The sequence below is a fragment of the Pteropus alecto genome, unplaced genomic scaffold (assembly GCF_000325575.1).
Source record: "Pteropus alecto unplaced genomic scaffold, ASM32557v1 scaffold25, whole genome shotgun sequence".
In the NCBI taxonomy this organism is placed as follows: Eukaryota; Metazoa; Chordata; class Mammalia; order Chiroptera; family Pteropodidae; genus Pteropus; species Pteropus alecto.
Window position 1 is genome coordinate 1,003,068 of NW_006441955.1, and position 15,498 is coordinate 1,018,565.

General features: G+C 40.5%; 1 protein-coding gene across 4 annotated transcripts in view; it reads right to left on the minus strand.

Annotated features, from left to right (window-relative positions):
* EFCAB14 (EF-hand calcium binding domain 14) overlaps positions 1-12,131 on the minus strand; it is a 33,643-nt gene extending 21,512 nt beyond the window's left edge. The window contains exons 1-3 of one of the 4 annotated variants that reach the window (XM_006919160.3): positions 10,961-12,131; positions 9,307-9,455; positions 3,977-4,122 (exon numbers count right to left, since the gene is read on the minus strand). In XM_006919160.3, coding sequence (XP_006919222.1) covers positions 3,977-4,122; positions 9,307-9,455; positions 10,961-11,139 — 474 coding nt within the window. In that variant the 5' untranslated portion in view covers positions 11,140-12,131. The remainder of the gene's footprint in view (positions 1-3,976; positions 4,123-9,306; positions 9,456-10,960) is intronic. The other 3 variants (XM_025051966.1, XM_006919158.3, XM_006919159.3) reach the window with 3 other exon arrangements.
* Positions 12,132-15,498: the final 3,367 nt, after the last annotated feature.

Consider the following 15,498-nt stretch of genomic DNA (forward strand, 5'->3'; position numbering starts at 1 on the left):
TTGCACCTCAAACTGCATAAGTTACAGCCACAGTGTGTGGTAAGTGCTCAGGTAAGAACGAAAATACGTTAAATTTGTGGGTAGAAGACAGGAACAGAAAACGTGTTGCACTAGAACACTGAGCCTGTATGAAGACTGCAGCAAGGTATCACCTGAAACGAGTGACACCGAGCCATCACTGCACATTAGGGATGGTTACAAAGATTCAGGAATAGACTTGAACTGAAAAATGCAAAAATTACTAAAGAGAAAGAGTGCGCATGTGCACACATTCACATAACTTTTGTTACGGTATACCGTTATAATTGTTTTATTTTATTGTTATTAATCTCTTACTGTGCCTATTTATAAATTAAACTTTATCGTAGGTATGTATATATAGGATAAAATATAGTAATATAGAGGATTTGGTACTATCCTGTTTCAGGCATCCATTGGGGGTCTTGGTACGTATCCCCCTTAGATAAGGGGGTGAACAACTATAATGATCACATAAAATACCTGGACCGAGTACCAAAAAAGAGGTAAAGCGTACTACCAAAGAAGGGCACTCAAGATCCTTGATATGGTTCTTACTCACATATCCTTACTTATGGCCTCTTTCCACTAAAGTCATTATTGCCATAATAAATTACCAAAATTCCCTAAACACACTATGTCTTTCATTCATCTATGCTTTTGTACATGTAGTCAATTCTCATTATTCACAGTAGTTCTAGAAATTTGCAGCTAACACTGAACTAGTGATTACTGAACCACTGCTCCTAAGAGAAGTACCGAGCTAGCTTCCTGAAAGCCCTCTGGTCACAACATTTATTGTCAACTGATCAATATAATACATAATTTTGTTTTATGTCTGTTTCTTTTAAAGACATCTTACTTAATGTATATTGTTAAACTCATGCCTGAAAAAAGCTTATCTAACACATGTATTTTCACTGAAAGACGCATCACAGCCTTCTTGCACTTAGGAATACTAAACAGTACTTTAGCACTGTTATGTAGACAATTTAAGCAGCAGAATCACAAAACAAACAAACAAACAAAAACCCCACAAAGGTGCAAAAACCAGGGAACTAAATATATCATGAAAAGGAAACTTGTTTACTGTATGAGCTGAAACAAGGCAGAGTGTGGCCTTGTTTGATGTCAACTGAAAACATTCACATTGGGTGACTCAAATTTTTCATCACTGTATGCCTGTCAGTGAATGACTGACTGCAAAAGCACCACAAGCATAGATTTTGGGATCACAAACACATTTTAGTGATCGGGTGAATTTGCAAGCATGGAATCTGCAAATGAGAATCAAGTGTATTAATGTTTTACCTAGAATACCCTCTCTCTTTTTTGCAGAATTCATTTGGCCGACTCCTATTTGCCATTCAGGACTCAGCTGAAGATATCTGAGAAGCCTTGCCTGACTCCAGACAGTCTGGGTTAGAAATATACTTAAAAATGCCCCCACAGTGCTCATAGGGACTGGCTTTTTACTGCTTATCAGGCTGTTTTACGATTATTTACTTTTCTATCTTCTCCATTAACTGTAAGAGCCTTGAGGGTGGGAATCACATCATTTCTGGTTTTGAATATAAGACCTAACTCCACAAAAGCTGCTCGTTAAACATTTGTTGAATTAATGGTCTTCAGAGAGAGGGGAGGAAACTCCCTATAATGGTTGAGAATAGTCCTGGGTATGAAACCAGAGGTTTCATAAATAAAACAGAAAAGTAAATGAGATTTTAACTACTAGTTTAAAGATTTTCTATGAAAAATTTGATTTTAACTTATTTCAAACTAAAGGCTTTTTTTCCAGGCTGCATTAACTTAAACTCATATTGTGAGAAAGATAGCTCTTGTCAAGTGATATAATACATGTTCTTGTTGTTTAAGCTACTTTGACTTTTTTAATTGCCACTTAAAGCATCTTAATTGATATACTTACCCTTAGATACAGAAACATGGTGAAATATTAATTTTATTTTTATACCTATTTTGATTTAGGACAAATGCCTTTTACTTGAACAGATCATCAAAGATATATAACACTAACTTTAGAAAATCACTCAGAGAATGATGAGTTCCCTTTGGACCGACATAAAGCTCTACTTCACCACCACCTGCCTGTCCTTCTGTGCCCATGCCAGCAGAGAATTTCTCTGCATCAAGATGGTTTCATCAGTCTGTCCCATCATCTCTGAAGATCTACTGAAGCTCAAATGGAAAGGGTTTCAGTTCAGTCTTTCCCAGTTTTATATATGAAGCCCTAGGACTGAAGTAAACTTTCCTATATACCTGCCTTCCCAGGTACTCTTTGTATTAAAAATAACAGCCAGGTTAATAAAATTATTCTTTTTTCTAGATTCCTGGTTAAAGAGAACTCAGAAACCAAAATATGTAGCAAAGATTTAAAAACTTGTGTGTCCTCTCATACCAAGTACAGACTTCCCCTTTGACTCTTCTCATATGTTGACTTATAAGGAGATGGGAAATAGCTGACATTGCCTGCTCTTCATCCTGAAAGATCTCATCCTCCCTCAGAATTATAAACTCCATGACTGACTGAGTAAATGGAATCCATGGTTTGCCCCAGTGAGATAATTATTTCTCAATGCTTCACTGTGTTCCATTTTCACTTGATGTAATCTCTGGCCAAACTTGATCATTTGCCTTGTGAATACAAGCAAGGCCATAGTTTATCTTATTCTTGTTGCAAAAAAGAAGAGTGAATACTTGCTTCTCCCTCATTACTAAGAGTTCAAGGATAAATGGTAATGAGTAAATATTAGGTGTTGTAACCATCAATTTCATGAATTTAAAAAAATGAAATAGAACTGAATAGAAAATCAAATATCATAAAGCGTAATATTATGAGTAAGCTAATGTTTTCAGAAACTTTTAATTTAGTTACATATATGTATATATGTATGTGTTTACTGGATAATGATGTAACATTTATTGTGGGTTCCAGGCAAAAATTTTAAAGTCGCAGACCCAGGCCACTGAATTCTGGTCTTACGTGCTAAACCATACCAAAGAAAGTAGAAAGAAAGTAGAAAGAAAGTAGATTAATACCACTCTCGAACTACTGCTGAAAGGTAGGGGTAGCTTTAGAAATATGCATAAGTACTTTATCTTAGCATAGTGCTCCCTGCCACTGGCTGATTCTGAACTTTGTGACCGCAGTCTGAAGAACAGACTGTCCTCTTAGCCTCAACAAGGATGGCGTATCTATTTTTAAGCACTTTGCAGGTGTACCATTCATTGAGTACTTGTTTTCTTTTCAATGCACATCTTCCCTAACTAAACTGCAAAACCTGAGGATAGCTACTATAGTTACCCAGTGCAACTGTATACATACAAGATGCTTGATCAACAACCTTTGAATAAGTCCTTTTCCTCCTCTTTTGGAATCAATGACTACTGAGATCTGGCCAGTTTAGGGACTGGAAAAGTTTTTGCTCTAGGCTTGCTTGCCTGGACAAGGTATTTAACTAACTCTATCACTGCTTCCTATGCTATGCTAGATAACTATCATTTGCTGTGGATGGTTTCCAGTTTTGTTAGTATGGTGCATAGCACTACAATCCATGGTTGCGTCTGTAAGTTTGTAAACTCTCTTAAACAAAATAAGCTCTCATAATCTAATACAAATAGGCTATCCATTTCTCTTATGGCACTCTTTTTTTTTATTTAATACCTACGCTGCTCTTTAAAAAAAGTTGACTCAAGAATTTCCAACTCCCTCTAAACTGCTCTAGTTGGTTAAACTACTCCTTTGCAGAAAGGGTTAACATTTTAAATATTTGGTAAATGCATAACTATTACCTATTTTACTCAACTTTAACATGTTAGGATCACAGTAGGCAAAATACCATTTCAAAAAGTAAAACAATGCAGAATGTCTTACATCTACAAATTCATACCAAAAAAAAACTATTCGCAACTTACACAGAAATAAAATCACTTTTGCTACCTGCTTATTCATTTCTGTGATGTTTATCCATACTTTGCTCAAGCCCAACTCTCCAGATTCAATCTTCTCAAGTTGTTTTTGTTTGCTGAGTAGTTCTTCATTAAGTTTGGGAATTTCTTGGAATGAGCTTTTCTGATTAGATTCCACTAAAAGCAAAAAATAAGAACAATCATAAATATTCATAAAGTTCTAAGGTGAAAACAAGGATCATACAGTAGGAAAGAAAGTAGATTAATAAAAGTTAACACTGCGTGAATAATGGCTGAATTCATATCTATCAACGGCACTGTTCTTTTATTTATGTAAATGTGTATCTTTAACACTAAAGCTCTCTTTTAACTGGGGCTATTTCATTACTGGCAAAACAACTTTTAAAAAAGTCAGATGGCAAAAAATGATAACGATGAATATCAGCAGAAAGAGTTGGACTTGAATCTCCACTCTGTAACTTACTGTGATCTTGAGCAAATTACTCAAATTCTTTGAGCTCAGTTTCCTCATCTGTAACACAGAGGTAAAATATACTTTACAGGATTTTTAGAATCAAGTGAAACAATGGCTGTAAAGTACTAAACATAGCTGGCCAGGCATACAGTAAATGATAAATGTTAAGTATTGATCAGCTCAATAAAGGAGCTTTTTTGATTAGTCAATGAAGATTTATAAACCTTATTACATTAATGCTCACGGTGAAATCCTAAGTTATATCTGTAAGTGCTTAAGTCTACTTTTTTTCTATATCGAATTAATCAAATGCAAGGTGGGTTCTTACCACCTTTCAAGTACTGTTATGAGGACTAAGATTTTAAATCTTTTTTCATAAACAACAGAGAATTTTCTTAAGTCTTAAATCAACCCAAAAGCTCAAAGTGAAAGAGAAGATAAAGGAAGAACATGTTAGGTGATGTACGGGGTGATATTTGGCCTTTCCTTTGGGAAATAGTATTTCCTGAATGGTTTAGAGATTTGTCAGCCTAAAGAGAGGCCTGAAAGAGTGCTTTCTCTTCTTCAAAGAGTATCTTTCCTTTTCATGGAAAATAAAATATTGATAAAGGCTGACTCTGTAGAATAAAACCTACATCACTTCTTTTAAAGCCACATACTGCCTGATTAGTTATTATCTGTTTTCTTTAAAACCAAAAACTGGCACATAGAGCAGATATAAAACAATTTACTAAAATGTAAGCACCAAGACTTTTTGTTCATTTCTGTATGGTCAGCACTTAGAATATACCTGGCACATTTTAGGCACTCAGTAAGTATTATTGACTGAATAAATCTGGCCTTTGCTTACCTACCAACCATGTTGCTTATCACTTTACCTACCTCTTCAATCTACTTTATAGCTGAGAAGATGTTCCTGACACACCAACCTCTTTAAACCTTGGTGACCCTACACCCTTTATTCTTTCTGTCCAGATGCCCTTGGCTTGCCCCTTCTTCATTTCTGTCACCTTGGCCTAATTAATTCCTTCAAGATTTAGCACAAATAGCCCACCCCCTCCTTGGACCACCACATCTTTATCACTCCTAACTACCAAGCACTTAACACACTGTAACTATATACTTGTCTGTCTCTTCCACCAGACTGACAAGAGAGCTGCTTGAGGACAGAGACCAAATCTTATTTGTTATGTGTTCCTAGGACCTACCACAGTGCCAGGTACACAGAACTCAAATGCTTGTCCAGTGAAATAATGGTAGGATATGAAATGAAGATAATGTTATCCTATTAAGTTAAAAAAAAGAAAACTCAACAAACAAAACCCAACAACAAAAATCTCCACAAAAATGGGGTTGAGGGTGGAGGATGGTATCCCTACTACAAACAAGCCCACTACTTGAAAATTCAGAATTATTCAAAGAAATTAGATACATTTACCCATTTTTCAAAAAATGAGCCAAAAGATTTCTTTATAAACAGGCTTTAAATGTAACATTTGATTTATACATGGTTTGCAGGATTATATCTATCTCACGCAGTAAGAACATTTTACCAGTCTAAATTAATGCAATTAATGCAACACTTAGCATTTCAGTGAATTTCTTTCACATTTTCAGTTAGGTTGCAAAGTAACTCATCCCACACATGTCTGCCATTCTCAGGTGGTCAAAGATCCCAAGTGAGGGTGAGGGGGAGAGTCTCTTTCTTTCCTGCAGTCTACACAAATTAAGTAGAAGGTAGGAGAAAAGGAAGTAAGACAAGCACCTAAATAACCTGAGTTACAATTACTAACAAACACGTAAAGCTGACAAGCCTTGAAAACACTTTGGATCCTGAGGATTGCATGAACTAAAAAGGGATCATATATGAGTTGAGGCTTTTTAGGAGACAAGCCAAATTAAGGCACTCTGACTACAGAAATGAGAAGTGTAGCAAACAAACAATTTAGGAGTACTAATTCATGTTCAACATTGAAAGCAACTCATTTAAAATTTAGTATACTAATACTCAGAACTTATTGCACACTAACTTCGGATGGAACATATATATTGCCAGTGGCAATATTTTATGTCTTTATATTTTGCAGTAAAGTTTTATGTAAATATTCAACTTGCTATTGAGTCCCTACCATGTGCCCGGCCTTAACCCAGCACTAGTACATAAAAAGATCTTGAAGCTCTCAGTCTAGTGGAGCGAGGTGTTGTCACAGTTACTATACAGTGTGATAAAGCTATGACAGAGGAATGACCAAAGTGCTTTGGTAGCAAAAAAACATCTTTATGTTTTACAGATAGGAAAGCAAAAGCTCAGAAAGAGTAAGTGACTCGTCCAAGTTTTACAGCTGGTAATGAGCAAGCCAGGATTCAAGACTCAATCCTTTTGCTCCTAGAACCAGGACTCTTTCTGGTATACTCCAGCTAATACCCTCATTAGCACAAGACCATTTTTAAGTTCTGTACTAAATGACCAAACAGCTACTCTGCCTGTATCATCAAAAAGGAGATGCTTAATTAATACTTTCCTTCTCTTCTTAATTCTTTTCTATCACTCTAGCATTTCATAGTTGAGTGATAGAGGGAGGGCTGAGAATTGAATCTTCCTCAGAGTAACTGTAGAGGTCTTTTGGAGTACCTGCTTCTAGAAAAAGAATACTGAGCTAACAGTTTCAAGGCCAGCCAGTACTTTTAGCTTAAGGATCAAGTTACTTCTTGATCACGAGGAAAACTACCAAGCCTTTCTGCTCTGCTTTCTATTTCAGATATTTCAGCAGCCCTATCTCCTTTCCTCACAAGTGTCTTAGAAAATTTATTGAGATAAAGAACAATGGGCTTTGAATTTCTCAAAAAAGTAGTAAAGCCAGATTGGCAGATGGTCATATTTGAGTCTGTGACTGCCACTGTCCTCTTGAAAAACAAGAAGTAAAAATTGTTGAAATATTTAAAGCAGAAGCATAATTTAAAGAAAGATTATGTAAGTTTAACAAGATTGACATCAGGAAATCAAGATAATGGTTTTCACAAAAAACTCTTGGGCAAGTGGTCCACAATGGTTCAGCCTATGGACTGAAATATGCCTCAGGCCCTACCCTCTATCCTCCCTCAGGAAGTCCTGCTTCAGATATTTCTATTGTAGCAAACCAAAGCCAACAAAGCAGCTGGATTGACAATTCTAAATCTGCTTCATTCAGCTGGCTGACAAATGTAGTCAGGGTCCCGGGGGAATGTTGCTCACTGATAGAAAGCAGGTCTCACAGTCCAGGGTACAATTCCTGGACACTCCTGATATAGTATTTCCAGGGACTGGTATTAACATGTGCTCAATAAATATTTGTTGCTGACTGACTGCCAGGTCTATTACATGTATGCACTTTAAATATGCATTTCTAAATAAATTCTCTGAAAATCTAAAGTATAAATTGCATGGGTGTCCTGTAAACATAGGCACAGAGGAGTCAGAGAAAGGAATCCCTGAAAGGTAGAATCGAGCAATGTTTTCAAATATAAACATAAATAATTTCTGTGATCAAAACAAGATGTAGCACAAACCTAGGAAGCCCACCTAATTACAGAGAGATAATGGCACAGACAGGTGTCTTCAGTTTTTACAGTTAAACATCTTTCTGAGAACCTCATTTCTAAGTTATGATTACTATTTGTAAAGAAAACACTGGCCTTAGAAAAAAACCTGCAATATTGCTAAGGACAACCATTAAGGAGGAACAATAACTAAAATATATATCTCATTCTTTCTTACATTGTACCCTGATTCCACCAGTTGATAAAACATATAGGTGAGGATGATTCTGGCAGAGAATTATGACTTACCCAACTCCATTCTTTGAATCAGAAGCTCAGAAGAAAACCAAAGTTAGTATTTCGACATTTTTGTTTTCAAGCAATATCACTAAGAATGTCATCACACTAAGGATTAGCGTCCCTATGTCAGATTCAAAACCTGAATAACTGTAGGCAGCAAAGAGAAGCTGGAGTGAAGGAGGCAAGGATGTTATGATCTCCTAAGGCTTAAGATAGGAAGTAAGAAAACAACTCTAATTCCAGTTCTGGTGCCACTTTTCTTTGTGACCTTGAGAAAGCTTGGTGGTCAGTTTCCAGGTGTGCTCATGCTGCTACGGTTAGAGTATTTGTGACTAACTTGAAACTGGTTCCTCAGCTTAGAAAACTAACCCTTGAAACCTAGAACCAAATATCTCAGTGTTACTAAAGTAAGATATTTAGGTTAAATCTGGTAGAAGGCATCATGCAAAGACATCTTTAAGAAAAAGTACTTTGGATGTGCAAAATACTTTATAATTCAGAACATGGAAAACTCTTTAACTTAAAAAAAGTCTCAAAGTTTAAAACTCACTCAAGAAACAAATATTTGTGACTTGGCACACGGTAAGCACTCCATAAATGTTGGCTATTATTATTATTGCTCATTCTTATGTTCCTATTGTGTTTTTAAGGAGGAAATTGACAGACTCTCACATTCTTTCTCAAATGGCCCCATGAGGAAGAAATAGCCTAGTGTTGCTACTGCCATTTTATATTTGTGGAAGTATCAAGTGGCAACAGGTGAAGGGTAACCAAGGTTCCAGACTCTTGGACCTTAGTACTTACCTTCTGTACCCTAAATGTTGACTTCAATGCCATTTTTCATATGCTACTTGTCCTAAGACATGTGAATAAGAACTATTTTTTGTTTATGTGTTTAAAAGAAATAACTGTTACTGTAGTCAAGCCGACAGCTAAGAAAGAGTATAAAAATGCTGGAAAATGTATAATTGCTTCAGAAGTGGGCAAAACTCTTAATTTGGCATGGTCCACTTTGTCCTAGAACCTGGAAAAGATTCCAAGATTAAATTCAGAAATGTGCAGTCACTTACTTGTTCTAAATTTTTCCTTGAGGGCATCCAGATCCTCCTTCAGAGCAACTTGCATCCACACCAAGCCGACGCAGGCCACGACACAAGCGGCAAGGATGACAAAAGCACAGAGGGGATAACAGATCTTGCAGCATCGTACATAGTCTCCCCTGATCATAAGAACAAATTCAACCAGGAGTACAAAAGTGATTATGAGCACAGCTTTATTAGAAATAGCATACATGTGTTGCCATGCAATTATCTTTTTTAATGAACAACCAGTTGATCTACCAGGGAACACAGGGTAACACACTTAAATCTGAACAGCATTGAAATGACTGGAACTAACCTAGCTGAAAATGACTAAATAATATGACCTATGAAGAATTCATCTATTGGATACAAAAGTTTCAAACTTCATATGAAATAGAGGGAGTTCCTGTGAGCCAAACTTCACATGAAATAGAGGAAGCACCTGTGGGCACTGCAGCGCACTGCCATCACTATTAATTCGGGTCTCAGGTTAGGAAAGTGTAAAGACTAGAGCTTCTCTGCAACTCCCTCACTGCACTGTAATTTACCTATCTACTTCTCTCTCTCAAACACATGCTCACCCCATGAGGACCATGTTTCAGTTTATTGAAACTTCATAAACTTTTGAGCAAGTTTTACTGTAAATGGAATGAAAGAAATAGGAACTGTAGGTTTAAGTGGACACCTGGTACACTCTAGCTTCTTGGCTCAGACAGAAGAAAACACAGAAAGGGGGTTAGATTTCATACTAAACTTCAATCAACACTTAAGGTCTAAACTAACTCAACAGGGTAACTATTCCAGATGAGCTATTCCACTTCATCAAATCTTCACAACCTAAACCTAGGATTGCCCTTAACTACCTAATCTGGCAAAGCTGATTAGAATCCAAATTCTTTAACAAAACAGAAAGAAAGACACTCTAAACAAACCCCAAACAAAAGATTCAACCTCTTTTAGCACCCCAACCTTCTGCCTAGCTCTTGCTTCAACATCCTCAGTACTCTTTTCTTTTATGTGCTCCCTGAGAGGGTACAAGGCACCTTCAACGTTCCCTTCAGCCCTTTCCTACCCTGAGCCCCAATTCTCAAGGTCCTTAGTGCTCACTACTGGATTTGTCTAGTGGCTGCGCCATCTAAGTGGCTTAAGAAAAAACTGCCTCTTCTTTTTGTCCTCCATGTCCCATTACTCTCAAGGCTCATACTTGCTACAGTATGTCCCTCACCATATTCTCCCATCACCAAGATCCTGACTCAACAAGTAAATAATTTGCAGTCTTAAGGTCCCTGTCTTTCCTACACTTTTAAAAAAGGTTAGTTCCAAAAGTTTCTCTGCTCCCATGTCCCTATTTTTAGCTTCTTTGCTACTCTCAACTTGGTCTCTAGGCTCTTGGCACATTCCCCAAGCCCACACTTCTATCCTTGATTCAGAGCTCTTCTTTGTACACTTAGAAACAGATCTTTTAACTTATCCTTCATTCAGAACCTGAGCTCACCTACTCCTTAGCAACTTTTCTCCCTCTTTGCCCTCCAAGATCTATATTCATTTTTCTTCCTAAGAATTCCCTTCTTTTTAATTTGCCTCCTTAGTAGTGCAAGGAGATGCCTTTTCCCATCCCATCCCTCACCATTGCATCACTCACTTGACAAAGCGAGAGCGATTTCCAACTACACCAAATTCTTCCTCCTCCGAGCTGGACTCAGAGTCTGAGTCAGGAGGCTCAGTGCGAAGCAGGCGGTGGCCGGAACCTTTCTTGGGCTTCTTTCTTCGGCTGTCCCCAGCCAAGCCAATCAATGCATTGAGCTCTTTGCGCTTTTTCATCTTCTTGTGTGGAGTTAGTGGAGCACCCACTCCTGAGCTGCCAGGATCGTACCCGACGCCCAATTCTCTTGCTACTTTGGAGTTGCCTTCCAGGGTGGGGGATCCTGGGCCAGAGCCCCCTGGTCACTCCCACCCAGAGGTGGGACTGACCAGATCCGTTGTGGGCTGGAGACTGGAGTCCAGAGGAAACTGGAACTCAGATGGGTGAGGGAAGTCACATAGAGATGGCCAGGGAGCTAGTGATCCTAATGGATAAAGTCCTGGGCATGGAGTTTCAGCTAAGAGTGTGTTAAGGGGTAAACCGCTGTCTCCCAAAAGGGATGAAAAGCCAAGTCAAGTATGAGCGATTCTCAGCTCTGATAAGTAGATAATATTTCTAAGGGTGATCCAAGAGCTGGGGAAGGACACACAGATGGGTGTTTTGGACTTCCGGGGCAGGATTTCCAATAGAGAGGGAAAAGAAACTTGCTCTTGAATGAGAGGGAGAGGCGCAGAAAGAAACAGTGGGAACGCGCTAGTCTCCCTCTAGCTGGAGAGGTGGCAGCAGGATGGGGCTCCGGATACAGCCTGGGCGCCGAGAAAATGCCCAGGTCTGGGCTGCTCACTGTCCTCTGGCCTCCGTCCCGAGTTTGAAGGAAGCCCGAGACTGAAGAAGATCCAGAACTCGGCTCGGAGGGCTCGGCCTGAGAGGAGCCAGTTGAGCACCTGGGGAGATCCCAGCCCTGCTGTCTGGGCCTGGGGGGCGCGGTGCGGAGGGGCGACCGCGTCTCAGCCCACCCGAAGCGCTCCCGCACCGAGTTTGAGGTGTTTCGGCACCGGCGACTCTCGGCAACTCACACGCGCCGCCTCCACTCCGGCCGCGACTCTGGCCCCCGCTCCAGCTGCGGCCGTGGCTGCTCCGGACGCACTGGTGGCGGCGGAGGCGGCCGCGGGCTCCAGCCCCGGGCCATCGCTACAGCCCCAGCTCACTTCCTCTTTGACATCAGCCGCCCGCACCGCCTGCCAGTAAGCTACGTTTCCATTGGCCGCCAGCCGGGTGACCTCACACCGGGGGCGCGAGTGGAGGCGGGGAGGCGGGGCGTTAAAGGGCCCTGGCTCAGGCGAGGGCTGGGTCCCGCCCACTGGTGGGAGGCCCCGCCCCCAGGGGGGCGTGTCGCCCACCTGAGCTGGGGAGGAGTTTTGTTTTCCACGGGGCATGCAGAGCGCCCAACTACTCCACTTGCTTGGAAAGTTCAACAGCTGTCTGGGTCCCTGGTTGTGAACTAGACTTTCCCAGCCTAGAGGCTCCGCCCCTCTGACTCGCAGGCCGTTTATTAAAAGTTTAGGCGTATTACAGATTCATGACCTGGTTAAACAGTCATTCATTCCGTAAATATTTACTGAGAGCATACTAAGTGTCAGGAGCAGTTCGAGCGCTGGAGACATAGCAACGAGCAAAACAAGAACTGTCCCTGCCTTCCTGGGTAGGGATACCGGATTTAGCAAATAAAAATACAGGACACCCAGTAAAGTCGGAATTTCAGATAAACAATGAATAGTTTTTTAGTGTAAGCATATTCCATGCAGCATCTAGGGCAACCTCATACCGAAAAATTAGTTTTTTGTTAAATCTGAAATTAAAATTTAACAGGGTATCTTTTATGTTATCTACCTACCCTATTCCTACAGCTTATATTCTAGTGGGAGAAGAGCGACAGCAGGCAAGCATATTAAGTGTCAGGAGGTGATAAGTATTATGAAGAAAATTGAAACATAAGGGGATGGCAAGTGCCTCTGTGATAAGGGAACTTTTGGTTAGAGACTGGGAGGAAGCGAGGGAGTGAGTTGTGCCATGGCCATGAGGAAGAAGTGACCTGGAAGACCTGGTATGGCTGAACCTGTAGAGCAAAGAGGAAAGAGGTGGAAAATGAGGTCAGACAAGCATCAGGGGCCAGATTGTGAAGGGCCTTATGGACTGTGGTGAGCACTTAGGGAAACCATTGGTGCTTGAAGACAAGAGGAGACATGCTTTGGCTTAGACTTTAAAAAGATCACTCTGGCTACTGTATGGAAAAGAGAACTAGGAGAAAGGGAGGGACAAAGGAAACTAGTTTGTTACAGTCTACATAGAGATGATGATACGATAGACTCCCAGGATGGCAGTAATGGAGACGGTGAGCATTCTGGATGCTTCTTGATGGTAGAGCTAATAATATTTGGTGATGGATTACATGAAAGGTGTGAAAGAAAGAGGAGTAATGGATTACTCCAGAGTTTTGGAGTGGAACAACTGGAAGAAGGGAACTGTCACTTACTGAGATGGTGAAGAGCAGGTTTGAGGCGAGCTTGAGAAGCCAATTCAGTATTCGAGTGGGCTTTTTGGTATGTCTATTTGGAGTTTTGGGCAGGGGTTGGGGCCTGAAATATAAATCTGAGAGTCCTTAGATATAGATTTAAAACAAAGTGCTTTGAGCTACTTGGAAGAAAGTCGCTTAAAGTAATTTTTATACTCACATTCTTATTGTGGCAATTAACTGTCTTTGTTTAGGGATACCTACCCAAAGCCTGGGACTGCTTCTTTTTCATTTTTCTTTGTCTAGCCCAGAAGCAGGCACCTAAAAATAATCATCTGATAAATAGGTGATGCTTACATAAGTGGGCAGAGTTGTACAGAGGTATGAGTGGAGTTTTGGAATTAAGAGATCTATGATTAAATCATGCTTCTAACACTTACTATCTCTCTCAGCATGGAAGCTATTTAAGTTCTCTGAGCTTCAGGTTTCTCCTCTACAAAATGAGGATTAACATCTATTTCACAGGATAGACATGAGAAGATGTGCTTTTGAAGTCCCAAATCATGGTGCAGTTATTTCATTTTTATTGTCTCCTTTTGTTTCCAGAGCTGTGCAGCCCAATGCAGTAGCCACTAGCTATGTACTATAATATAAATTTACATTTAACTTAACATTAAGTAAAAGGTTTACATTCGTTCCCCAGTCTTCCTGGCCAGTGTGCTCCATAGCCATGTGTGGCTAATGGCTATTGGGTAGCACAGAATAGAGCACTTCCATCAATATAGAAAGTTTTATTGGGCAAGTCTTTATTGGCACTTCTTTGAAGATCTGAGGATGAACAGGAAAGGGTCCTGACTTCAGGAACCATTTCACAAACACCCTGTGGTAATGAGAAGCCCAGACAAGAGAGATAGCTGGTGCAGGATAGCCCTTCCCATGGGCCTCCTGTGTTGTAGGTGCTACATCCTCACCAAGGGAACCAGGGGCTAAGGAACCCACAGGAGTGAGGCAGGGGCACATGCTTCACCCAACTGCAATGATTTCTGGTCAGTCAGACCCTGCCATCACCGTGGGTGGAGATCTCCCCCAGGACTGGCCAGTAGGCTGGTCATGGGTGGGGAGGCTGGAGGAGTGGAGTTGAGAGCTAAGGGGATGCTTTTGCTGGATCTGTTGTTCAGTTCTTCTTTCTGCCTATTTGTCTATTGATCTATAGATGACATCCCTCACATGTTGGGTAAACATCCCATAGGCTGCTGAGTCACCCTTTGAAACCGGCTGGCCAGGTGTTTCTCTTCTCTCAGAAGCTCTCGCCACCTCTCTGGGCTCCTCCCTCACATCTGGGACCGTGAATGTCAGAGATTAAGCCAACCCTCTCAAAATAGGGGCTACTGCACTAAAAAGCCCAAGTGCCCTCCTACACCGGGACTCCCAAAAGTTGTGACCCATCTTTTAATTTTGGGATGTTCACATTATCACCCTGTGTCTGTGGAGCCCTGTTACTTTTTTCAAAACTTGCCTGAAATGCAGTGTGAGCTTGGGTAAGTCAATTTGCAGTTTCAGTGCTTCAACTTTCCTGTCTGTAAAATGATAATAAAAATATTCCTTGCCTGGCTTTCTCCTCAGTGCTTTTGTGGGGAAGAGGCAGCATGACAGAGCTTTATTTGCTGTGAAGTATCATGCAGGGTGGGTGACACCTGGTAAATCCTCCTAGCAGCTCTGTGGGGAAGGTGGGCAAAGATGACTTCCCTGCACTCAAAATCCCATCCTGTGTAAATGGCAAAGCCAAATCTTGAGACACTGTGCTACCTTGGAAGACTCCACAGAGCACTTTCACTTGGGAAAACTGAGGCACAGAGTGGTAGCAAACCTGCCCAGGGTCATAGTTAGAAATTGGATCCAGGGCTCCTAATTCCTGGGCTAAAGCTCTTTATCATCTCAGAGTCCCCTTTCTCCTGGGATCTAAACCCATGTCTAAATTCTGCCACTGGCAGCTGTGTGATTTGAACAAATTACTGAGCCTCTCTGAGCCTCAGTTTCTACTTTTGTAAAATGGTAGTAATAAGAGTAAGAAGGACTGGCTACGTAA